This window comes from Manacus vitellinus, unplaced genomic scaffold (genome assembly GCF_001715985.3).
Source record: "Manacus vitellinus isolate BGI_N305 unplaced genomic scaffold, ASM171598v3 scaffold_6_pilon, whole genome shotgun sequence".
Taxonomy (NCBI): Eukaryota; Metazoa; Chordata; class Aves; order Passeriformes; family Pipridae; genus Manacus; species Manacus vitellinus.
In genome coordinates, this window is record NW_021940750.1 from 26,790,951 (window position 1) to 26,816,620 (window position 25,670).

Sequence of the window (25,670 nt, forward strand, 5' to 3'; positions counted from 1 at the left end):
CATACATAAGAATACAGATATTAAGAAAATCAAACAGGCTGTGATCTTTCAGGAAGTGAAGTAAAACATTTGTTCCAGTGCCTTTTAATCTATGGTTATGTACCCTTGGGTATTGCAACTCTTTTATTACAGATTTTATAAAAGACAATATTATAAAAATGAAGTGCAATTACTTCCTTAGCAGTATGGGTGCTACTCTGCAGTAAAAAGCAACAGGGCATTCTGTTGGATCACTTACCTTCCCCAAGAGCCTGCCAGGGGCAGAGATCACTGTGGTGTCCAGTTCTCATCGGTGGCTGCAGGGAAAGCTTTTCACCTGCTGCAGAGTCCAGGCTGCAGATTGGGAACAAACCCTGAGAAGATCCACAGACAGTGATTACCCTTTGGGTGCTGGGGAAAGCAGAGGCACCAGTGGAACTGACATCGTGGGCAGTATCTCTTTCCTAATTTCCACCTTTGTTTCAATTGTCTTGTCATGATGAACATGCTCAAAGATGTGTCAGACAGATGCTGGATACAGGTGGTTGGATAGAGGAATACTGAGAAAGTAGAGCCTTGGTCATCAGACACAATATAGGTCCATCTGGTAAATCAGGCCTTGCAAGTACCATCACGTCAACAAACCTCCCTCTCAGAAAATTACAAAACAAAATAAACTGCAGAAAACCCCTGGTTTTATATCCATTCTATTTTGCTTACCTAAGCATGCAGATGCTGTAAAGCAGGTAACTAAAAGGGATTTGGTGGCGTGGGCCACCTGCCTTCATCACTTCCAAGGGGGCAGAACGATCTGTTGCCACCTCCATCACACACACACACTCAGCAGTTGTATACTGGACCAAATTTAAAACTCTAAAAATGAAAAGAAATAACATTTTTGGTAGCCTTTTATCTCCATGAATTATACAGTAGTTATTAAAACTGACAAATAGCTGTTATTCGGTGCAAGTGGCAATTGTAGCTTTTTGCTCACTTTGGTCAAATCATTTTATTGCTTGTGATGATTAAGTAACTCCATTGAATTGAATTGCTCCTGACTTGCATGTGTCAAAACCAGAAGCAGCAAGCTTCAAAACAAATGGAGTTAAACTGGTGTTATAAATGTCACAGACGCCACACAAATGCAGCAGGAAGGAGATCATTTAGACCATCTCCTTAGTTTACTCATTGAGGAAAGCTAAACTACCTCCTCCAGAGTTTTAGCTTCTCTTAAATAGCCTTTGAGGAAGATTCTGCTTCTCCTCTGGCAATGTCTCCATCCCCTGGCTAGGGCTGTTCTTAAAAAGCTTGCACTAATACAAAAATATTTATCTTCTATGTTTCCAATTCATTCCTCTTTTACATGTCCTTCAGGGAATATACATGAAAACCAGTCTATTGCTACCATTCTCAATATAATTTAAACGTCTGAGGATTAATCATGCTGTCCCTCTTAGTCTTTTGTAGACTAAGCAACCCCACTTTCCAGTGTGCTTTGTAGATCACATTTTCCAGACCTCTGCTCACTCACATTGGTCTCATTTCCAGTCATCAGCATCCCTCTCTAAGTGTATTCCAGTGGAGGCCCTTTCTGGCAGTGCTGGCTTTGTTTGATTCCAATTACTTGATCCATCCTTTGCTTATGAGGGTCAACTTTCCTATGAAGTTTCATTTAAATCCTTTCAAGCACCCATTTTGATGAGGAAAGGATAAATAACTTCTCTCTTTTGCAGTGACAAGCCACACAGACATTCCCATTTTGTGTAGCTGAGAAATAAGGACTTGCTACTGCTCTTCCTGGTCCACCCTAGAGCCCCTGCTGGGCCAGCTCTTACACTGCCTCGAGGGGTGGCCATGCAACACAAAGATTCACTTGCTTCAGAGGTTTCACTGCAGCCAGGCATCTTGCTTTATCGAGCTCTTCTCCTACTATTTTCCCTTGTTTCTGCTGTTGTTCCAGTCTGTATGGCACCACGTGTTATTAACCTTTTCCACAGGTTAGAAGGGCAACAGGTTGTTGCAGAGCACATAAGCAGCCCTCAGATCTGCACTCCAGGTGCTTTGGGAGGCTGCATGGACCAATGTACTAGAATTTATGCCCAGAATGTGCCCCAAGTGGTGAGCTTGGCTTCAAGGGTTGCCAGTGAAAAATGCTATTGCCTAACATACATCTCACAAATAAGCTCAATCACCCAGGCCACCTTTCCACTTCCAGAAGAAATGTCAGGTTATCTGCTCTTGCCACTGTGCTGGCAGCTATCAGGTTAGACACAGTCTCCTCCCTCCCCGTCCCTGAGTTCATGGGATTTCCCTGATTCTCTTCAAAGCCTGCAGGATTCCCACCCCTCCAGACTCGATGCAGCTCAGCTCTGTGTTCCAATAGAAAAGCACCAAGCTTGTATCCCCAAGAAAGAAAGGAGACAAAGTGCTCACTCAGCAGAGCACCATGTGTGTCAGGGCACTGCCAGGAGCATGGGAAAGCCAGCACTGATGAAAGCACCAGCCCTGAAGAGCTGCTGCTGACACCATGACAGTATGTGAGGTGGCCCTCGATTATCCTCCTGAGGTCTCTCACATGTGACACTGGCTATTTGGGAGCTTTCATCCTTCGAATGGTGACTGGAGATGTACCCAATCCTTAGTTATTTTAAAACCTTTAATTTCTGCTCGTAACACATATGACCAGACTTTTATCCCATTCACTGTCATGCCCCACAGAGGAAGAGATGGAGTCAGGACATGAAGGGGACCCCTTTCACAGCCTCCACTCACAGTGAGCTGCACCTTTCAGCTGACTTTGTGAGTTAGTCCCTCAGCTCTCTCTCACACTGGCCAGCACAACTCTGGCTGTGCATCAGCCAGGCACTGCAGGGCTAGAAATGCAATCTGAGGCCAGGTAGTTTAGCTTGGGGTACTGACGCTTTCATAATTCAACCTACCTTATCCCTTTGCAGGGATCCTCCTTGTGAGACCATCCTTCATCAGGTATAAATTCTCTCCTGGCTCAGAGGTTACCAAACTGGCTCTCAACTGGCAGCTACTTTCTGCAAGGTGAAAAAAGACTGGCAACACCTTTGGGAACTCAGGAAAACTGGGCATCTTCTGCCACAAATTAAAGCTCAGCATGTTAATACAGACTGAGATCATCTCAGCTTCTCACAGGAATGTGTGACCAGCAGGAAATTCTCTCTGTCCTTGCCATGCTGGTGTTCTCCAAGCTCCTTCAAAATGAAAATCCAAAAGCACTCAACATTTCCTACTTCTGCCCACCTCAGCAGAGGTAGGAACGTGGAAGGGCAGGGAGGAGTCAGTAATCTAGATAGGGAGAGCAAGCCATCCCCACAGGGTTGTTAGGTGTTTTTTGCTAGATAGCATATGCCTCTCTGGCTTCTTCCTGAGGCAGGGAACATGTTTTATTTACACTGAAAGTATAATTTAACAATTTTTGCACCTAGACTGCCAACATCCAACACAGAGAACTTCATTTCGCACACTAGAAATGGGTAAACTTGGAGCCCTACCAGTACATGTGGATTAGCAGTCATCATCTGCAGAGGATTAAAGCCTTGTAGAGGGGCAGTTGGCTTATCCTAGAGTGCCCTGCAGTACAGCTGCAGGTAGCTGGTTCTTCCCTTTGCCTATAAAGGGAGAAAGGCCTCCCTCTTACAGTAAGAGCAAAGAATGAAGTGATATGAACCTCACACATCCGTCCTGGAGCTCTGCCTGTTTCTGTTCACAATACTGAACAGTACAAATACACAGACACAAAGGAAGTTGAGAATGTAGAAGTTTCTATGCAAAGACTATCAGAATGTATAAAAAGTTTTGTCAAAAATCTAGGAGGCAAGGGCAGTGGAATTATTGTAGTCATCACAGCTACTCCAGAGTCCAAGCTAGAATATCTCTGTTCTTGCTATCTACAGAAAAGACTGAATTAATTTTTTCCCCAACTATTATGCCACTAAAGAGACACTGGCTTTGATGTGTGGCCTTGCAACTACTGGTTGTGTGCAGGACCCATGGATGATTGTGGATGTGTTGGGAGTAACCAGCTGGACCCACTGCAAACGCATGCATGAACTTCCTTTCAGCTATGGAAAAGAAGGTTGGTCAGAGGTAAGTGGAGTTCTTCAGGAAGGATGCCACATGGACTTTAACTCCTGTGCTGCTGCTCTTCCCCCTATTAGCATGGATCTGGGAATTTCAGTTTGAGAACTGTAGTCATAAGGTGGCCCATATACCAGTGCCCCAATGCAGTGAGGATGATGGGCCTAAATGCCCTTGAACCAAAACTTCAAGGATAAAACAGTCCCTGATCTTCAGTAACTGCGGCAGACAGTCAAAGTATGGCTGTACATAGTTCTTCAGATAATGGTGTTAGCCATAAAACATTGCTGCAAAGACATTGTGCTAAAAACAATAGACAGGGGTCACTGAGTTCACTTTTTGCTTTCCTTCTCACTTTCAGTTTTATATTCCTTTCTAAGCATACTCTCCTTTTCCAGATTAACAGTGTTAAACAGATATAACCTGTTAGAGTTTAACACGTGAAGGTAACATTTCTTCTGATTTTAGTTACAAAACTTCATGTGGATGAAATTTGATACAATAAAGTCTTATTGGTATCTGTTTTCATTCATTTGCCTGATTACATAAGAAGAGAACAACCACTTGCTCATATAGGATAGGTTGGGAGGCTGAGGGGAAGTCAGAATCTGCCAAATGGGACTCTGTTGCCATTGATATGGTTGGTTAAATAAACAAGGAAAAGAATCTTTGTTCATGGGAGCTAAATGTGGGTAGTGGAACTGGGCTTCAGGAATTCCAAGCTTTTTTTCAATTAAAGAAGCCAAAATAAGCAAGGAAGGAAATTCTAAAACAATGAAAACGATGTGAAAATTCCTACTGTTACAAATACTGAAGACTAAATAGAAAGAATATTGCCCCACTATGCAAAAAAGTGATATGGACCTTCTTAAATGCATCTATCATCCTGTTAGTATTTTTAAGTGCTAGCTAATTTTCACAAAGCTTTAACCATCAAAGCTATCTGCTGATCCTAAAATGTGTAACAAACAAGCTTAGAAATTATTATAAGACCTTGCATTAAAACTCTGCACAGATTGTAGAATTCTGTATTTATTGTAATGAAGAAATGTTTGAAGGACATCTCAATAAGATTCTGAGATCTGAAAAAAAGACTGGCTCTAGATTTCATGCAGACGTGCACCTTCTACTTCAGAAACACCTGCAGTGGTTTGCAGCATGTGGTATATCTGCTACCTCAAGGTTTAGTTGTCATTTGTCACAAACACAAAGAGCAAAATGGAGCAGTACGAATGAGCAAAAGGAGGATGTGGGGAAGAGGCACAATGAGAAGACAGTGGCTGCAAGGTCACTATGGAGGGATGAGAGCGAAGAAAGGCCCCTTGGACTGATTGCACTGTGTATCTGGGCAAAATGTTTGAGCAGACTGAAGAAGGATAAAGCAAGGCAGCGTGGGGAACATTTGAGACAACAGCAGATGAGGAGCTAAGGAAGCATCAGAAAGCACTGAGAGCAGATACTGAGATCGGGACTACAAACGGACCTCAAGACAAGGATGGGACTGTGTAAGAGATACTTAGGCAAGGGGAGAGTTGTATACAGACATGACAACAGGAAGGAAAAATGGCAAAAATGTGAAAGCTGGCTGATAGTGATCTTTAGTGATGGAAGCAGGCATAGAAAGAATAAACTGCACCTAGATCTTGAGGGAAACAAGGTAAAAAAAGTGAACTCGGGGGTAGGAAACAGTTAAAGGTAACACTCTGGGTTGAAGAACAGAAAGGTGTCTAGTGCTGTAAAGGAGAAGTCATGGAGGAAGGAAAGTTGCTAGAGATGAAGTGGGTTTGACCAGACTGTGGTAGCTGGTTGCACTATCTGAGCTGTAGGACAGGATCTGGCAAGAAAACTCCTTTGAATATTTTATGCAAAGAATTTTCTACTAACGCACACAGATCGTTGTTGGTAGAAGAAGTGGTTTTAAGAGCATACCAATACATTAAAAATATACTGTTTCCCATCAAACAGACATAACCCACCTCCTTTAAGCATCAGCTATCCAGGATCAAGATGCTACTGTGTGGAAACATAAGAAAAAGTAGCAACAGCAGGGAGATCCTTGTGTCAATGAAGGCACCAAAGTTGCATTACAGAGAGTACATAATGGTTCCTCACTGGATGCCAGTTTAAACCTTTTGTGACCTAACTGATCCAAAACTAGTCTACACTGAGAAAGAACGACTTTATCAAACAGCTGGGAGATATGGTGGAAATGGAGTAGGCTGTGCAGTCCTGCTTACACAACACTGTTAATACAGCCTTCTAAACCGTTCTACCCCTTTCTATCATTTACTTACAGATCAAATAAGCTGTAAGCAAACTCAAGAGGCTGAGGAAATTGAAGGTCTATCCCCTACAGTTTGTGCCTGCCTGTTTTCTCCATCTGCCTTTTCACAGAATCACAGAGTATGTTGGGTTGGAAGAGACCCATAAAGATTATTAAGTCCAACACCCTACTCTTTGAAGGACTACCCAACACTCAACCATATGATGAAGAGCATCATCCAGATTGCTCTTTGAACTCTGACAGGCTTTTGCACTGCTATGAGCAAGCTATCCTTGTTCAGAGGATTGCTACTTTAAAAAAAAATTCTTAAGATTTTCCCTTCACTGACATTTCCCCGATTTGCATAATTTCTTCTACTTTCACTAACAAAGAGCCACAAGGATCCTATAGGAGCACTCTCAAACTCATTGGGAGTTTTCCATCTCTGTAGAAACTGAGATGCTGCAGCTGAACATCCCCAGGTAACCAGCAGCTCTAAAACACACACATCTGTGGATTAGGTATTTTATGGGCCCAGTGCACACACATGCAAGTGCAAGTTTTAGGTAACTAGAGAAAAAAATCCTGTTGCAAAGGTGCAAGGAAGTATTTTTCATGGGTTTAACAAGAATGGGATAATTTTGGTCAGAGATATTTAAAACAGCAAGGGAACAGACTTTCATATCCTATAACCTCCAAAATACCCTGCTGAATGGTAAAACAATCAGAGTGGTAGCACTATGAAATGCTCACTTCAGTTCCTCAAGACATACTTTCCCACTTCTTGCAGAAAACTCCCTCTTTTCTCCAATGCAAGTCTCTAGAAATGCCTCAGCAGGCCACTGGGAAGCTGTGCTTCTCCAACTGGAATATCCTTCTCAAACTTTCATGTTCTTCCTTAGCAGTGTGTTCCCAAATGCAAACTGTGCTTTACTTGCCAGTAATGTATCTCAAACTTCCAGAGCAGGCAACTACTGGAAAAGTGATGTGATCTTTAACTGGCAAATTTCAGGGATTTTTACATGGAGAAGGTGCTCACTGTTCAAAGTGTAGTAGCCCAGCTCCATCCTGAATCCAAAGGCAGCCAGCACCTGATGTTGGAGAGAAGGGGGGAGGCTCTTATATTTTACTTAATAATGTTTTCTTAAAGCAGAGGCTGTTTAACTCTCCCATAAACTGTCTTGTATCATAAATCAAAGCCATAATAACACTATGATATTAATCTATTTAATTTCCTAAGAGCCTGGTGCAATGAGTCTCACCAACAGCTTCATTTTTCCCTTCCCAAGCATTCTTTCCTTTAGCACGACTTTCAGATCATGCCATACGGTGTCACCATCAGAGGAGGGAGCTGGGCTCCTTTTGCTTTCCCTTTGTGCAACACAGCTTTTCACAGGCTAGTGCCAGTGCTCAGATCCATGGCTCTTCCTCATTCTGGTATGCAATACACACAGTCTGTATTTTGGCACAGTCTCACCATCAGAGCTACATAATCCTCAGTTATGATATTCTTTAGTTAAAAATGTGCAAGTATTTTAACTAGAGCTGATCAGAACATCTGGGAATGATGAGCTGACATTAGTTTCCATGGCATTCTGTGGTTTGTTTTGGACATGTTTTACGTTCCTAGTTTCTGTGGAATAACATTTTCATTGTCCTGTTGTCAGTAAAATTCCAATTTTGCCTCCCTACTGCTATATCCTAAAGCCCCCAACAGTCAATAAATAAACTGTCTCTTCCAAGTTTCAGCTGGGGTAAACACAAGTAGTCTCCCACTGGGTTCCCCACTCATCCATGTTACTCTTTAATGGGATTCTTCACAATCCTTCAAATCTGAACAAACCTCAACTTTCTGTCACACTTCATCAACTTACATTTCAGTCTTTAGGACAGGGGTTAGCCTTTTAAGGACTTTCCCATTTGAGAAGCTTTTGAACAGCAGCTCTCTGTTTTCTACTGTTCTCTTCATACTTTTGAAAAAATCCTTCTGAGTGGAAGAACACCATTTAATTTTGCAAAACTTGCCATAGCTTCTCACAGTCACTTAAAACTCCTGTCAGTATTCTCTTAAAGCATAAATTTTTTCATCCTTTTCCAGCTGACTCAGTTCTCTCTTAGTTCTTATGGCAGCCTCTAGTACCAACTTTCAAGACAGACCTTCACATCCCAGTCTAATTCTCAAGTACAGCAACCCTTCATAACGATAACTTCATTTGTTATTTTCAGTAACTGAACTATTTCACTTTGCACTGTTAGGTCAGGTTTGTTCTGCCTGGTACTGGCAATTAGTAAAAACATTCCCAAGTTTTCCACCTTGCCTTGAACATCTCCAGTGCTGCTAGGAACTGATATTCTATTATTCTGGTGGGTAGAGAAGCAATTTTTAGGATAAAATTTTTTGGTGAAATTTATTACTGATTCCACTCCCCACCCCCCTTTCATCTAAAAATGAAAAACCAGAATTCAAATGCTCTCAGGACAGCTGGGTTCATGTTTAATGAGAAAAAAAAATTAAATTGTGTTGATATCTTCACATCAGTTCAACGTTCAGTTTGTAATCCTTTCCCATGAACTAATGATTTCTGGAGCATTTATGCCATGTTCTGTATTAAAGTCATTTACCTCTGGCTGAAATAACATGCTTCCAAACATCTGGACAATCAGAAATAATTTCCAACCACATGCTGTTTCCTGATGCACCATTTTTCTAAGCTAAGTAGTAGCTACTTTTACAACATCCTTAGCACTTAGAACTTCCCTCATTACAGAAAAAAAAGTAAATTCTATTTTTCAATTCTTCTCAATTATCTGGAATCAGAAAAGGTCTGTTCACTTCACAATCAAGTCTCAGGTTTGAGGAACAGCTAAAGAATTTGTAACAGGAAAAAGGTTTCCATGACATGGTGCCTCTGTAAAGGATAGTATTTTTTGATAAGGAGTTGGTGTGTTCACTACAGAGCACACAAACTCCCTAGAAGCCATTTCCACAGCAGCCATTTATTTTACTTCAAACCAACATCATCATCATCATGCAGCATGTGCAATTTTAAGCAAAATTTGTTTCCTCGTGTCAAGCAGCTTCACTGACTTCAGAGTGCAGGGTGTGGGTATTGCCAAAGGCACATCCCCTTGGCTTTCTTGGAAACCTATTAACTGCCTCCTTGGGATGAGATCCCCTTCAAAAATCTATCCTGTAATAGAAAACACAATCTAGAGAATTAATGAGCCACACATAAAAACTGAGGCACTCCCATCACCGAACGGCGTTACTTGAAGTCTAGAACCATTCAAAGCACTGCTTAGCAACCTTCAGGGAGCTTCCCTCTGTGTCAGGAAATGTCAGCATCCTCTTTCCCATGCAGAGCTGGGAAAAGCCAGTGTGCTGAAGCCCAGGGCTTCTGCAGAGGTCCCTCTTCCCTGGTGTCCCACAGGCAGTGGAGCACAGCTGCAGATGGAGGCTCGATCTGTGGCCTTCCCACAGCCCTGCCCAGCTGCCTGCCCATGCACAGTGGGTCTCAGCAGCCTTCAAAGCTGTGCAAATTGGAACACCTACTTTGCCTTCACTTCTTGGAAGGAATCAAGAAATGGTCTGGCAGCTCTGCTACATCCCTTTCCACCACAGGAAAACCTCTCCCACCAGCTCCTGCCACCTCACACAAGCGGGTGCCTCACTCCACCTCCACCAGCACAAAGGCAGGAGGATTTGCTGATTATTCTCTCTCTCTAAACACAATTGACTTCTCCTCTGCGTGAGCTCTCACACACCAAAACACGTTTTATCCTACCAATGACTGCTCCGGGCACCTCAGAAAGACAAAGCGTAGCAGCACCGTAGCTGTGGGCAGGCCTTCTCCCACCCACCTTGTTCCCTTCTCCCACCCACCTTGTTCCCTTCTCCCACCCACCTTGTTCCTTACCCGATGGAGCAGCACACGGTGGGAGCACACCAGCCCAGGAGCCACCGTGTGTGTCAAAGGAGAGTTGACAACAATTAGTGAACTGAGCAGACTGTAAAATAACTGCACCTGCCATGGCACGACAAGCACCTACACCAAAACTTTCCTTAACATTCCCAGGAAGGCCTAAGGGCCACAGCACTGTGAGCTTCAACAGCTGTTCCACTGTATAACCTCTGTGTTTAAAATCCTCCCATACCTGAATGGTACTATGTAAGTACTTATTGCCTTTTTATTCAAACTCACTAGAACTGAGAAGGTGAACTGCCAACTAAGGTGTGTCTCTGGGCAGGTATTTACAGCAAAAGCAGATCTACAGTAACTGACAACTCACAGATCGCTTCCTCAGCAGTCCAGCCTGCACATGCCCTCCAAAAGGGAGCTGAAACAAAGGAGAAATACCAGTCTTAAACCTTTAGTGGTCTAGCCAAGAATCCATTTTGAGAGCGAATTTCTCTAAGAAGAATTTCAGTTTACCAAAATCACTCGGCGTGTTCTAAAATTGCCATATAGCACATAATTTTAAATTTGTTGCAAAACTATGGTTTGCAATTAACACAGCACAGAAGGCAGAAAGTGCCTTTTGCCATTCTCTTTATGTTGAAAGATGAGTAATTTCTCACTTTTATGAGGCATCCTGAGAGTTAAGCACAAAAAAAATTGTACAAAATACAAGCTTGGTCAAAATTGACAGCATGTTTGGCCTTGCCTGAAGTGGTCAAAGAAACATAAAAATTTAATGGTCTTATTCTACAGCGACCTGGAAGTCATTTAATTTGCGTAATCAACCCTTCTAAAGTCTTCAGTAAAGAGGTCACAATTAAATGAAAAGATTTCTGATGCACTTTCCATGGCAACATTATAAAAATGAATGCAACTCTGCCACACAGAGATGCAAATCAATACTGAGGCTTACAAAGACCTATTGCAGACAGATGTCCATCCAGCACCATGAATCACACTTTTGTGTTTTTTTTTAATTTTTCCAAGGAAAAAAAGTACAACATCAATCTATTTTATTTGAGCTTTATTATAAACAATTCTGTAGTTTCCAGAATGGGATCACTACATATTAGATAACAAAAACATCATCAAATGAATCAGTTTTAGCTTTTACTAAATTAAATCAGAACCAGCAAAACAAGTATTTTTTAAAGGATTTAGTCTATTGCAAGAAAAACAGCTTTACAAACATGGAATTAAAGATACACATTTGATCATATATACAATAAGCAGCTGATGACACTCCGGACAGAAACATACAAGGAACTTTTTGCACATAAATAGATTTTTAGAAGTATATTTCTTTCACATGTATACAAAATTATTTTGCTTTCTATACTGAGAAAAGTTCTTGGAGACATAAACAAGGATTTCTAAGAGACAAAATCCCACATACCACTTAGGATGTGGGCTGTCATGCACACAAGGATGTCATAACACAATTTACACAGCATTCCTATACAGTACTTGAGCTTCTTATATACATACTTACAAGACACTTTTGTACATGAGATGCCACCTTTGCAATGGAAATGGCACCTCCCCTGAAAGGCTGCATTAGTTCCAGTGTTTGTATAAAAGGTATAACAAGTTTCAAAAGGCAGCACCACTCTGCTTGCAGAGTCAAGGATCCACTGAGCTGCAGCTACAGTGAAGGCAATGGGGTCATTAGGCTGGCCTCTGTGTTTGTACAGTCTCAGAGGGGAGGGTTGAGATGTGACCCTTGAAGTCTACACAATACCTCTGTAGCATGTTGCTGTGGCAAAAAGAATTGATTTTACCAGATCCATGGCTAAAGCCACAGACTTTTGCTCTTCAACTTTATCTTTACACTACTTAAGCCAAGCACTTAGTTCTGGTTTTGGGGGAGAAGTTTGGCTTTTATATGACCTTTCCAGAATGGTTAAATTATTTATCAATGGTGGGGTTGGGTTTAGCACACATACAACCTGTGAAATTTTTCTTTAATGCAGGCAAAAAGGGTGCACGGTGCAGCAATGACAGAGGACCCTGGTAAGCTTCTCTGGAGTGGGGAATGCTCAGCACCTATGAGAATCAGGTGTCAAGTCTGCTGTGAGATTAGGCCAGAATTCTGCTTTGTTTTAGGCACAACCGTGTCAGAAAAAGGGCTGGGGTTTTGCTCCTTGCTTCTCTTAATCATACTTTGTCTAACTAGGAAAGGGCACCCCGAGAACCCTCAGAGCAGCATGCAGGTGATGCCTTTTAAGACCTGACAGTGTCTAGATAAATGTTACCTGGACAGCCATAGCAAACACATACTATAGCTGCATCTGTGGGTTACACACAGCCATACTCATACCAAACTGTCTGCTGATCCCCCTGGGGGTCAGGAGATCCGGGAGTGCTGTTGGAGCTGCTTCCTCTCACAGGCTCCTCTACAGCTTCAGTGCTGCTTTCTTGCAGCTTACCCTGGCACTTAGTAAGTAGGGCATCACCCTGGCCATGCCCTAAGGAAGCATTTCCCTCAGTGCTGCTGGAAACAGCTCTGCCAGGGGCCCCTGTGGCCACCTCCTCAGTACGAGGGGCTGGCTTGGGTTTGACTTTTGAAAGAGTGTGCGATGCAGATGAGTAGTGCTGCCCAGGGTTCACATGCTCTGGCTGCTGGGCATTCAGACTGCTGGTGGATGCAGTGGGCGAGGCAGAGAACTGACAGAAGGAGAGTGGCCTCTCATCTTTCGGTGGGGCCAGGGAAAGGCGCCTCGCGTCCAGCTGCCGACAGCGGGAATCGACACCTTGCAAGGAACCTGCCACCTTCGCAGACTGTGGCCTCTCTCTTAAGATTGCCTGGGAGCTTGTTGGCACAGAAGCCCTGGTGCTCTGACTGACAACATCCTTGCCCCCATGCAGCTCTGCTGACTTCTGAGCGCTCTCCTGCCTGTAGGTCTCTGGGCCGGTGGCTCTGAGGAGGTCTGCAGAGGCTAAGCTGAATGCCCTGCTCAGGGATGTGCTCCTCTTGCTCGTGGTTCCAGGCTGCTGAGGCTGTGCCATCTGCCGCATCCCGCTGCTGGGCTGGTGCTGTGCTGTGTGAGGAAGCTTAAGGGACCCCCCCTGGGAGTTTGCCAGAGGGGGTTCCACTTGTCTAAGATTTGGCTTCAAGTAATTTCCAGGTTTAGGTGTTCTTCCTTCTTCATTGACAATAGTCATCTTCACGGTTGGAGCAACAAGACTAGTGGGCATCTTAGCAGCCTCCTTTCTGGATGGCTGAACCAGCAAGTTCCCAGTAGCTGAAGGCTCATTTGCTTTCCGAAAATAATCGCTGAGCAAGTCATCTCTGTTACTGGAGGTGTCCTGGTGTGAGAAAATATGTACATCACATTAATGACAACACTTCTTGTTTAAAGAATCACACAGGACTTTGTGTTCACATCATCTTCCTTCCCACTTAATTCAAACCAAATACAACCACAGATTTTATATTTAAAGTGGGGAACAGAAGAAATAAATGTTTTAAATGGGTATAAATCCAAATCAAGGAATAACGTGCTCATCATAATGAGATCATGACAGCCTTGTTTGCCAGGTTAATTGTCATAAATTTTGAAAGTTTTGTTTCACTTGCAAGCTGGACAGCAGCTCTTTTGCTTCCTTTTACATCAGCCACTGTCACTGTAACATCAATATCATATTAATGACATCAGCATTGGTATCAGCAGATATCAATGATGTCTGTCATCTTCCAGAATACAGTTCATCTGGATAACTCTCTACCATAACTTCAGGAACATAACAGGAGACCATACCCTGGGGAGATGTGCTAGCATTACAAGAAAGTTTCATTCCTTCTCCATTGATTCCCCTCACCTCTCCTAGTCAATATACTATATATGCTAAAAGCTGTGTGTACAATATAATAAAATGTACAAAAAATCTTTACAAAAATGGGGATATGATTGTTTGCCTACAATGAACTTTTTAAATTTCAAGTCTGACAATTAATCTGGCAGTAAAAAAACCCATACAATGAGTATTTCACGGGGATGGTCCATGCAATCCAAAAACGGTGATGTTTGATCTGCTGCCTTTGCATTATTAGTACAAGGCATGCTCAGAATAGTTGAGGGCCATGCTGTTTTCACAAAAAACATGCTGAACAAGCTCATGAAATTTACTTTGTTTCTCTAGGAAGTATGTTAAAGCTTAATATATTCACTTTGCTAGTGTGCCAAATATTTCTTCCAGTCAAAAAAACTCGTTTTGCAGAAGCAAACACCAGCAGTGGTAACAGTACAGCGTGAAGATTTCTATGCTCGACTAAGTGTTAAAGCATGAGGGTTATTTTTAACTTCAATTTAAACAGCTGCTACACATATTAACATTGCAGAATGACTAGTCCTCCAAAAACACGCACGTGTATGAACAAGCACTGGAAATACTTTATGAGCAATTAATGCAAGTGATCTGGCAGCCTTTAACAACTAAGAGTTACAGAATGCTTCTATAGATATTAATATGCTAGCAAAAGCTGTAGTAAGTTGGAGCTGTTGCCTTCATAACAAGAACAATGGATACCCTGGGGATATATAGTGAAGCAGATCTCCTATTCCCCCTGCCTGTCCTGTGCCTCAGGCTGTCGGGACATGAATGACTGAGGAGCGATTCAAGTGACTGCGAATGTTCCTGAGGAATGGAAGGACATTCGCAGCAGCAAGAGGGATACAGTGCATCAGCTTCTAACAGAAATTGGTGCAATGAAATCATTTCACTCTCATTTAAACTGCGCCGATGCTGAAAAGGAACAAGGATGACAGAAAGAATGAAAATGGAAACATGGTCAGGTAGTTACAGACACATACAAAAATAATAATTTTACACATCTCTATAAGCTACAAATTGTACTTAGGATAACGAGGGAGTAGGAGGTATATTTAAACATTGCTATGAAAATTCAAGGACCAAAATTTACTGGTACCATAAAATAGTACAGCTCTGCTGATTTCAACACTTTTACCAAAGCATTCATGAAACAGAAACATCTGTTCACTTACACTACCAATTAATTGTTCTTAAGATATTAACATGTTCAATACTGCACTGCCTCGCTACTGTACAGCACATCTGAGCAGTGAAAGACAAATGCCATCTAGAAAACATTTCATTTCTGATCACTTCAGTAAGTGACATATTCCTGCAGTCATTGAACCAACAGGGCAGTCAGTGCCAGTAAAAACATAAATGTGCAGCATGATGAAAGTATCAAGAACTTCCCTGGCAATAAAAATATTCTCTCTCATATGCACCGATATTTTCAGATTAAGAGATGGTTTTAACAACTGCATATTTTGCACTTCAATTGAAAACTATTTTAGGTTTTGTTCCTAATCATAGATTTAGCAGCTGAAAATTAAACAGAAAACTTACCAGTTCATAAATAAAACTACCTGGACCTGAGAACTGATGATGATTTAACACAAAACCCTGACCACATGTATTTGCTGGTAAAAAGTCCCAGCAGTCTGATACATAGCACTTGCAGTGAATTATCTGCCTGACTTGTCATAGGTGATACATCAAAATAAGTGAGCAGAGTGCTATGTGAAAGTTAATCTTGCCTTGGTTATTGAAACTGTTCATTCATCTTGCAAGATTCAACAGTACTCACACATATGAACAAGGATCATCTTGTCTTTCCTTGTTTCCCTATGGCCTCATCCTCCTGAATCAGCTTTGAACAGTTTTTTGACAGCTGGAATGAGCCATCTAGCTCTCTTTACTTACACTTGGTGGAGACAGCCTGTTGCTCTCTTCCAAGAACTCTTCCAAAGTTACCATCTCACTGCCAGGTGAGGCAGCCCGTTGCCTGCCTGGGTAAGACTGAGATGGGTTACTCTTCTGAGATTTATCATAAGAGATCAAACCATTCCGGTGAGAGGAGGACTCTTGCCTGCTGCTGGGGCTTAAGATGGCAGAAGCAGAGTGAAGGGGATAGGTGTCTCGGAGCAAGGCTGGTGCCTCTCTGCTTGGCACCATATCTTCACTGCTGAGGCTCTCAGTTCTACCATGCATATGGTCTAACGAACCTGAGGAGAAGCGTAACTATCATTAATGACACTGCTCTGCCCTCATTTCAGTAGATTTCTTACTGAGGTAGAAACTTTATCATTCAGGGTTATTTCAACACAGACTGGGTGGTATTTTTTACCTTCCTTCTCCTACAGAGCTCAAGGCAATCAGAACTTGGAAAGATCAGGACTAGTAAACGTGTTACAGCACATACTTTGAGCTCTATGTTAAACAAACACAATTACTTCTCCAAGGAATAAGAATTGGCAGCCTCTTTACAACCCCTTTGTCACTAGGAGATCTCCCAGTCTTGGTTATGTGATCTGAAAGCCAGCACCTGACAGTGGGAAAGCAGAGAGCAGATTTCTCCACAGTGTCAGGTCTCCAGGCATCCTTCAAGGATGCACAAATTCAGCAAAGTAAATCTCCACAGCACACTGATTCCATACACAAGTGTTGTACAGAGTAAGAACCACAGAGACCTGTTGCTGTAAAGAGTCTAAGAGTGGCCTGATACTTCCCACAGTATTGATGCCAGTCAGACTGAAGAAAAACTAGACTTCCTGCCTTAAAAGCCACCCCTTGCCAGAATCAATCTTAGAAAAGTACTTCTTGCCAGCAGTTTTGATTCCCAAGACAACCATGTCCAGATTTCATAATCATTACAATTTCAAAACAACAGTCTTCAAAATTAATTGGAAAGAAAATGGCATTTTGCATACAGTTTCATGGAGTTTCACTTCCTGTTTGTCACAACTCAGCTGTAAAAGCTTTACCTTTTAAATTGAGAGGTGAACTACTGCTGGAAGCATTCCTACTGCTCTCCAAACTGCTTGGCCTGGACACTGAAAAACACAAATCAAGCATAGAACAAACAGATCTTAAGTTTATCTGATTCCCTAAAAGACTTGGTTACAATCTCCCTTCTAAAATAGGACCTGTGCAACTAAAAACATTAACAACATAATATCTAGAGGATGCCAAAATCTGGACAGAGTAGAAACTGTTTTCATTTTTAAAGTTGTTTAGCATCCATCTTGTTTATCTCAGTTATTTTTTGCACAAAGAAATATGTTTTGGGTTTTCTTTTTACAGCAACTATAAAGTAATGTAAATACTGAAAAAGCTCAACAATAAGTTGCTGTCTCTTTCTCAGTTTTCTTTGGAAGGAGTTGGCAGCCAGACGGCAAATTAAGTCTTCCACAAATCTCTAAACAGGCAGTGCTGCTGTTTCAACAGTGTTCCCACTGTGCATCCACACCCCAAATTTTTCATATTGCTGGTTCACTCCTTTAAGAAAGGAATTGAACACTATCCAGAAAAATCAGCAACAAATCTGTAGGACATGCATTAAAAAAGTCTGCTGGGGCAAGGCAACTTGCCTCAATGTCAGCATTCATTTTCAAAATTTATTTTGGCAAAACAGCCATTAAAAGCTCCTCAATAGAAAACCAGAAATACTTAGATTCACATTCCCAAAATGGTGCTGCATTGCTACATCCCCTTCTATTATGCTAATTTAAAATATTCTAGGACAGTTCATGTGGATGCAATGAAACAGGTCTTAATGTAGACGTTTAGATCACTCATATATACTATAAGCTTACCATGCTGTCTGGTGCTTGCCAACTCCACCTCAGGGGACTGTTCACATAGATTATCTTCTGAATTATAGCCTGGAAAAGAAGGTAAAAGGTAATATTGAATACAGAAAAGTTAATCCTTCAGGTCAGTCTCCAATGTATTCTAGCAGCGTAGAAGACTGAGGTGGTCAACAGGTTTTACAGACCCAACACTGCAAGAGCAGCCACCTTCTATCCACTGGGCAGGGAACCACAGAAGCACTGATGTTCAAATGTGGTCTGTCAAGCTGGTGACATTACAAGACTGAGGAAGCCCTGTATCTGATCAATTAAACCATTAAGAAGATAAAGTAGGAGTAAAAATACTAGTGCTTTGGTTTTGTACTTGAATGCCACTAGTAGCCTTGTAGGAACTATGAAATGCCTGACTGGCACTAAAAGTTGGTGTATCAAATGCACCACACACCTTTTGGTCTGCTCTGGAGCCTGGAGATGGGGGTGGAAGTGTGCAGGTGAATAGCTGAGGTTGAGTAAGTTCTGGAACCCATTTCCACACAGCAGGGTTTTGTCACAGAGTCTGCTGAGATTTCAACATTATCATTGCTGCCTCCGTGATGGGAATTCCTTTTTTGCTTTAGGTCCATTAGCACTGATGGGGAAAGAGGTAAATAAATAAGAGTCAATGAAAAAAAAATAGCACTAGAGGATTTTTATTTATCTGCCTATACAAACACGACAAGCAGGCACAAAGAAACTGCACAACATAGGCGACAGTTTTGCAAGCTTTTCCATAAACAGTTCAGTAGTGGATAGGAAATTTCTGCCACCAGCTTGTCAGTCATGTGTGCTCTCTGTAAAGTGTGGGAGTGACAAGGGCTGCTTAGTGCTGGTGGGAGGGTTGATATTATACATGCAACAATTACCGTGAAAGGAGGAAGAAAAGGAGCAAAGACATGAATCCAGAAAAGATAAGTGAGGTGTGAAATTCCCAAAGCATTATTCCTTGTAGGTACATTTTATAAGCACTTCAGTAATAAAATAGAATAAGGAAGGAGTGACAGTAGTCACGCTCTTACTCAAAGAAAAATAATGCTGATTTGGAAATTATCTAGCATGATCCACACACTAAGCTAACTGCTTTCAGGTTTAGATCTTTGCTGTGGGTAAGAGTTCAGTCTTTACAAGGTTAAAACTCTGCTGCTCTTATGATGTTCTGGTGCAATGATTTTTAAGTGGAGTTCCTGGGATCTTAGCAGGAGAACAACAAAAACTGTCTGCTAGAATACTACTTAGATTCAGAAAGCTGAAAAATTCTTTTCTACTGATGTGGTAAATTAATTCATTTACTGCAATGTGAATGTAATACTTTAAGGCACACATAGAACAAAATTTGAAGAATTTACTACAGAAAACACACTTAATGAGATGCAAGATTAAGTAATAGAAACTAAATGCTGAAAACACAGCAGAGTGCAGCAGTCAAAATAAACAGCTTGCAGAGACAATGGACACACAGTTCAAAGCACAGAGCAGCTGTAAAGTTGTATTAGAGAAATGGATCAAGCTACTGTCATCTTAGATGGCTCCTGGAAGCTGACTTCAAGAACAATGTTTTCTCCCACAGTTTGTGTGGACTCAATAGCACAGGGCCAGCACTTGCTCTCAGAACTGAAGTTTATGCTGTGCCTGGAGGGGCAATTACTGGCTAAAGCTTGGCATGCAAATCTGTACTTCTAATGGACTTTGTAGATGCACTTAACACCTTCCATAGATGCCAAAAATATTAATTGCCCGAGAAACAAACATTCTTTACAAATTCCAAAATGGGCGGCAACAGGTTGTTCTGCCAGAGTCCCTGGTTGTGCCACTGAGGGACAATTCTCAGAATGAGAAGGGGAATGAGATCTTTAGGCCTCTCTGCTGTCCATGCTGCAGATGATTCTCTAACAGAGTGGGGACTAGACCTGCACACTCATTTCAGAAGCCACTAGGTCATGACTGTGAGGCAACAAGAATTCTGGGCAATGGATCAAAGATGAAGGTTATTCCCTGTCTTAAGAGAACAAATTTACTTTCTTCTTCCAAAAAAATCTGTTGAAACTGAAGCAGCAGAAACTGAAACTTCATCTCAATTCAAGATGAATTTTCATAGTTGGAAGTGTAAAACCTTACTAAATATCATGTTTGAATGCAAACATCAAGACAGTTGGCTGAGAATAATTTTTCCAGTAGTTTCCATTCTGTATTCAAAGCTAGATTATTTAAAAGCAGACAAAGATGTTAAAAATCCTACCTTTTGTAATCATTTAGTGGCACAGAATACTGGAAAAGTCTTTAGGATTTGAGACTGTATTTGTATTTTAGTAGGACTACAACATTGTAGAAAGCATAGCAAAAGCAAATCAGTCCAACACTTCAACTGGACACAATGCAAATATGTGATTGCAAGAAAATATTGAAGCGAACAGCAACTTCACTTACTTACAACATGCACCACAGCCAATATACATACGCAAACTGTATGCCATGAGGTCCCCTAAAAGTGTGCTGCATTGAAGAAATGATCCACAGTGTGCAATAGTGATTCATCTTCTACGGGAAAACTTAAGTCCATGTTCACTAATCTTTGCTTGTATTTAGAGTATTGTAAAGACATGCTGAGTGTTTCTATCAATGTGCGTGTTCTTTTAAGGTGTGCGGGATTTTTTTGTGTTTGTTTTTTTTTAATATTTGTGAGAAACAAATGAAGATAAATGCTAAAGAGAAGGTGTTAGAAAACTCCCAATTCCGGGAAAGAAAGAGGTTCATTAGGAGAGGATGGGGTGTCGGAAGAAGACCAGAACCGGAGCCGATTAGAGAAAGACTGATGATTCGATGGAGACTTAGGAGACTTTTCTTTATCCTTGCTTTTGCTTCTCAAAAAGGCAATCTTTTTGCGCAGTGCAGCTAAATTGTTATCACCCAGGTATCCCAAAAAGAAGAAGAAAAAAGGTAAAATAAAAGCATTGTAAATAAAACTTAGCATCTTAACACAGATCAAAGACTACACAACCAGTAAAAACAAAAAGGCTAAACAATGACTAACACCTATATTGGAGGACTGATGAACGTATAGTTAACCATAGCTAATCTGACTCAGATTAACGCATAGATTAACACATACACATAAAATGTAAGCAAGTCCTTTACAAAATTACTGTTAGATCACCCAAAATGTTTTTACTTAATAATATAAGATCAAATAGGTGTGCATGTTTCTCAGTGATAACATACTCAAACGTCCTAGATGTCTTCTAGGCTTTAATACTGATGGCTCCTGAACTCCACGTAAGCGTGTTTCACATAACATCAAAACAAATGAAGCCACAGAGACTTTCTGTTATCTCTGGCACTCCACAAGGGCCTAGTTCTGTGGAAACCCAAGCCCAAATCCCATGCTGAAACCCAGATGCATATTAAACCCTCAACATCTAAAATCACATGGATGATCTGAGACATGTGTTTTTATTTTAAATGAATAAATGACCTTGAAGGATTAGAATGGAGAGAGAGAAATATAAAACTCAATCAAAACAAAAACTTCAGACAGACAGATATTTGCAGTAGTTTATAACAAGAATTCTACTCTTTTCAGCTGCTCCCCTTCTGTTTTCCACACTCCTCGGTGGGAAGACAGGAATTATTATTCAAGTATTAATTTCAAAATTGCCTCTTGAAAAGTATTCCTGGAGAACAATGATCTATATATAGAAGCTGACAGCAATGCTCTCAGTAGAATAAACAAAGCTTGGGATATATATTACCTTTAATAAGGATGACAGAGTATTTATTTTGAGGAGCTTTCGTTTAATTTTCCCATTATTGGGAACACCTGATTTACTGTATAAACTAACTAAACAGAAAAAGTAATCATTCTATCTTCCTTACATTTGTCCTAGTGTTCAAAAAACAAAAAATCATTTCATCATTTTACATTAACTAATTCCTAGTTTGATTTGAAGTCAAAAGATGGCAAAGTCCTCCAAAACAACCAGGTTACGCTAAATTGGCATTTGCCACATTATTTGTTTTGCATGTGCACCACCTGCTGGCAGTGGCTGTCAGCCAGATCGTGCCCGTTGAAAAAGCAGCCTCTGCTCCTGAACCACACACCACTTTATCATACAGCTTTAAACTGAAACTGCTTTGCTGCAAAACCCCACTAAATGAGATATTTCAACCAACTTATTCGGTAACATGCAATACATTTGGGCAAACCAAGAAACTTCATACTAAAGTTGAAGGAAGAAGTATGAAATAAAAGGAAGAAATCAAGTTAAAACCAACCCCCTACCTTCTAGATTTTACTCCAATTTTTAGTTTAGGTTTCTTTGCTCACTAATATTTTTATTTTACTAAAAAAGCCAACAAAACAAAACAAATAAAAAGCCAAACACCACTCCCCCCCCCAAAATATAATATGATTGAATATTAACATATCCTATATATTACATCTTTTAAAAATATTTTTCAGCTCCTGATTTTAGGCTGGGCATTCCTTACCTTTGTTTGAAGAACTCCCAGGGCTCTCTCTCTCTTCCATAGGATTTGACCCTTGAGAGGTATTATCCTGAGACTCGTGTTGATGTTTCAATTTCTGGGAGGCAGATGGAGAGTTTACCATCTCTGGGGATTCAGAATGCCATGTGGGACTTTCTGCTGCTGGTTTCAACCGCTCCCTTGTAGTCTCCTTCTTTGGCTTGATTAGTTTGACTAAGGCTCTGGCTCCAATCCAGTGGTTTTTCCTGATAAAGCAGGTTTTGTGAATGGAATTCAGAAAACTCTGCAAGAAATACTCCCCAAAGAAGTTTACAGCTGTGCTAAAAACACCAAGCCATCCTACATTCTTATTTGTTTACTGTCATGAATTGGCTAAAAAAAATGCAGCACAAATTTCACGGAGCTTGGAGATCCATTTCTCCCCTGAAGTCAAAATTACTTTACAGAAATATTTCTCTGGCATGAGAAATGTGAGAAAGACAACTGTTCCCTCTGCTAGAATTCTAAACTACACATATGGACCCACATGAGACATTTTAACAGTGCAGAAAGCTCTACTACAGGAACAGACTGAGGAGGAAAGAAATCAAAATTGCTTTAAAGCTGAATCCCTCTCTTTGCTAAGGCTATCAGTCAGAACTATGTATAGTGGAATTCGCTTGGCTCTTTTTTGTTGTTTTTAATATAATTTTTTAAGTCCTTTCTCACCAACAGATTGCTTTTTCACAATTAATATTGTTTCAGATTGCTGTATTAATACAGAGGGCCCCTCATGAGGTCCTGTGCTCTACATTAACACAATCTGCTGCTTCAGAGAATAGCTTGCTGAGTCAGAGTGAAGATTGCCCTTATTTAGATAATATTTCTATTATCCCCAGTTAAAGAAAGCCCTTTCTTGCTCTCACAAATCTGTACAACAGCAGAACTGAACCCATGTGGGACTTACTTTTTTGGAGCAGGATCATAGAACTTGTACTGATCCATTATCTTCTCTTCAAGTTTTTCCTTGTGTCTCCTTAAGGCATTCAATTTATCACTGTGAGGGGGAAAAGCATATTCTGAATCAACTGTATGAAATTAAGCATAATAAAAAAACTGAAGACCAAGAGACACCAAGAGAGGAAAGAGACTGAAATATCTTCCTATCCCAAACCTTCAGAATCCTCCTGAGCTCATTCACAACCTCTTTAGAAAGTGCAAATGCAAAAGCCTACCAAATCTGCTGATGGATGGTTTTTGTGCAATAAGCACAAAAGGTGAAAGAACAGTAGATGGTGGTGCTAGGTTACTCACTAATACCTCAGTCAGAGTTTGTTTGGGGGATGTTAAGATTAACTATATTTTTTACTCATTATTTATTTTATTAACCTACACAGTGGAAGTTGGCAAATCTTATTTTCATTCAGGTAGTAGGTCAAATGTACCTCCATCACAGAACTGTCAGACACCTGAATAAATATGTTAGAATACAACATCTGAACCATATTCAGCCAATTTCAGCAAATAATTTCTAAAATTTCAGCCATATAAGCCAGTACTGATACAAAACTCAACTCAGGAACTCCCACATCATCCTGATGTGCTGAAACGAAAATTCTTAGGATTAACAACACTTTTCTTCCTTCTTTCATACCAATAACAGAAATTCACTTGCACTGAGAATAGGATTCTTTGTAAATGTACAGTATCTTTGAGCAGGGTATCTCACTTAAATGTGTCACCCTGTGCATGAAGGATGCAGCAATGTATGTGCATACATGCATCCCTAAAAACAACATCAAAGCAGGTATTTCTTAAAATGCAAATGACAAAAACTAGAGGAGTATGAATATTTGCTATTATTCACAAACTTAAATATAAAATGACTCTCATAAGACTAAATTTTTGTAGCAACTCAGCTGTTTTTCAAACTCTTTCCAAGCTTTCCAAAACCACTCTTCTTTGAGAAGTACCACTGAGTTTAGCATTCCATCTTTTATAACTAAATTTTCCACATAGGTTGATCTACATTATTTGAAAAGAGCTGTGCTTGCCCAGCTGTCTCCTGAACATTCCTTTGCAGGAAGGCAATGTGAAGAAATTTTGTGCATTCTCCCATTACATATATCTCCTACTTAAACATTCCCTCTTCCAGCCATATATCAAGTAGACCTATCGTTCTGCTTCCTGTCCTTCTACTCCTGATAGATGATTTGTATTCTATGTTTGCCTAGATGGCCTTTTTTAGGTTTCACAATTCAAATCTCTTTTTTCTTACATGTACTGTTTCTGTTCTTCATGATACTGCTCCTTGCTCTCCATGGTCTGCTCCAGTAACATCTGATTCTGCTGGCTCAGCATCTGAATCTGACTCAGAAGATGATGGTTTTCTTCTTCCAGATTTCCCTTTAGACGTGACAGCAGCTATTAAACAAGACAAATTAATCTCTCCTCTGGTCTGGCTTCCCTGGAGTGCACCATAATCAAGCTAACACAATAGCATGGCAACCTAGGATAAAAACCCATTAACTTCAAAGTATATGGGGGTGTTGTAATATAGTTTGACCTTCCATATATAGCATGTCACAAACACCACACAATGACTGTCAGCTCTCTAATAGGAATGCAGTAGTAGTTGCATACCTACAGCTACTCACCTCACAGTGGTTATCCAGCTTGGTCAGAGAGATATCCATGGACTGGTGCTGTTCCTTCAGCTCATCGTAGCGAGCTTGCCAACGATTCAGCTCCAGCTGAGAGTTATTCAAGGAAGTTTTCAGCTCTTTAGTGTGTGAATGCAGCCCTTCATACTCTGCCTTCAGTTGGCTGTGCAAGAAATTCACCCTAAACATGAAGAAGCCAGCAGGCTTGTGAAGGACACTTCACAGAAAGGACCTCACATTCAAAGACCACACCACAGTTTGCAGCTGTCACTAAATCAAATATAGTTCCAAAGAATAACTCCTAAGGACATTTTTATTCTAAGCATATAATAGATTTTTATTAGAAAGTAGTGATAGCATTATAAAAAAACTTCAATTCTACAAAAGAACTGAAAGGAAAATACATGAAACATAAAACTTCTATTTCCTCAATATGTAAGGAACACACCACAAGTTTCTGAGGCACAATGTATTTAAGAGCATTTATATATAAAGGCAGCTCTGTCTGGCACAAATAAACACTCGCAGGTTATTTTTTTTCTCCTGATGCATAAAAAAAGAGCATTTAAGTGTCCTG

At 40.8% G+C, this 25,670-nt stretch overlaps 2 protein-coding genes and 1 long non-coding RNA gene across 5 annotated transcripts in view; all 3 read right to left on the minus strand.

Annotated features, from left to right (window-relative positions):
* Positions 1 to 249: 249 nt before the first annotated feature.
* LOC108641356 lies at positions 250 to 10,338 on the minus strand. The gene is made up of 3 exons (XR_001921928.1): positions 10,255 to 10,338; positions 2,919 to 3,023; positions 250 to 353 (listed from the first exon to the last, which is right to left on the minus strand). It is a non-coding gene; the product is annotated as an uncharacterized LOC108641356 (long non-coding RNA).
* A 995-nt stretch (positions 10,339 to 11,333) lies between these two features.
* Positions 11,334 to 20,616, minus strand: LOC115307926 (protein Daple-like). 3 transcript variants are annotated; one of them, XM_029964184.1, is made up of 7 exons: positions 20,425 to 20,616; positions 18,379 to 18,561; positions 17,937 to 18,005; positions 17,106 to 17,174; positions 16,045 to 16,346; positions 14,839 to 15,054; positions 11,334 to 13,617 (listed from the first exon to the last, which is right to left on the minus strand). In XM_029964184.1, exons 1-7 carry the CDS (start codon positions 20,438 to 20,440, stop codon positions 12,607 to 12,609), a joined length of 1,866 nt encoding a protein of 621 aa, XP_029820044.1. In that variant the 5' UTR covers positions 20,441 to 20,616; the 3' UTR covers positions 11,334 to 12,606. The 3 variants fall into 3 exon arrangements, with proteins under 3 accessions (XP_029820044.1, XP_029820043.1, XP_029820045.1); XM_029964183.1 differs by having other exon boundaries at positions 20,398 to 20,500; XM_029964185.1 differs by lacking the exon at positions 14,839 to 15,054 and having other exon boundaries at positions 20,398 to 20,500.
* Positions 20,615 to 25,670, minus strand: part of LOC103766564 (protein Daple) — a 92,060-nt gene continuing 87,004 nt past the window's right edge. The window contains exons 21-24 of the mRNA XM_029964181.1: positions 25,088 to 25,274; positions 24,709 to 24,854; positions 23,398 to 23,487; positions 20,615 to 22,696 (exon numbers count right to left, since the gene is read on the minus strand). Of these exons, the coding sequence (XP_029820041.1) occupies positions 22,435 to 22,696; positions 23,398 to 23,487; positions 24,709 to 24,854; positions 25,088 to 25,274 (685 nt within the window). The 3' untranslated portion in view covers positions 20,615 to 22,434. The remainder of the gene's footprint in view (positions 22,697 to 23,397; positions 23,488 to 24,708; positions 24,855 to 25,087; positions 25,275 to 25,670) is intronic.

What these genes read in the sequence shown, in the direction of transcription:
- LOC115307926 (XM_029964183.1), bottom strand. Translation starts at nt 20,440, where the DNA reads ATGGCATACAGTTTGCGTATGTATATTGGCTGTGGTGCATGTT. An exon ending in TATTGGCTGTGGTGCATGTT is followed by an intron (nt 18,562 to 20,397) that starts GTAAGTAAGTGA and finishes TTTCCCCATCAG; the next exon opens with TGCTAATGGACCTAAAGCAA. An exon ending in TTCACCTCTCAATTTAAAAG is followed by an intron (nt 16,347 to 17,105) that starts GTAAAGCTTTTA and finishes GCTTCTCCTCAG; the next exon opens with GTTCGTTAGACCATATGCAT.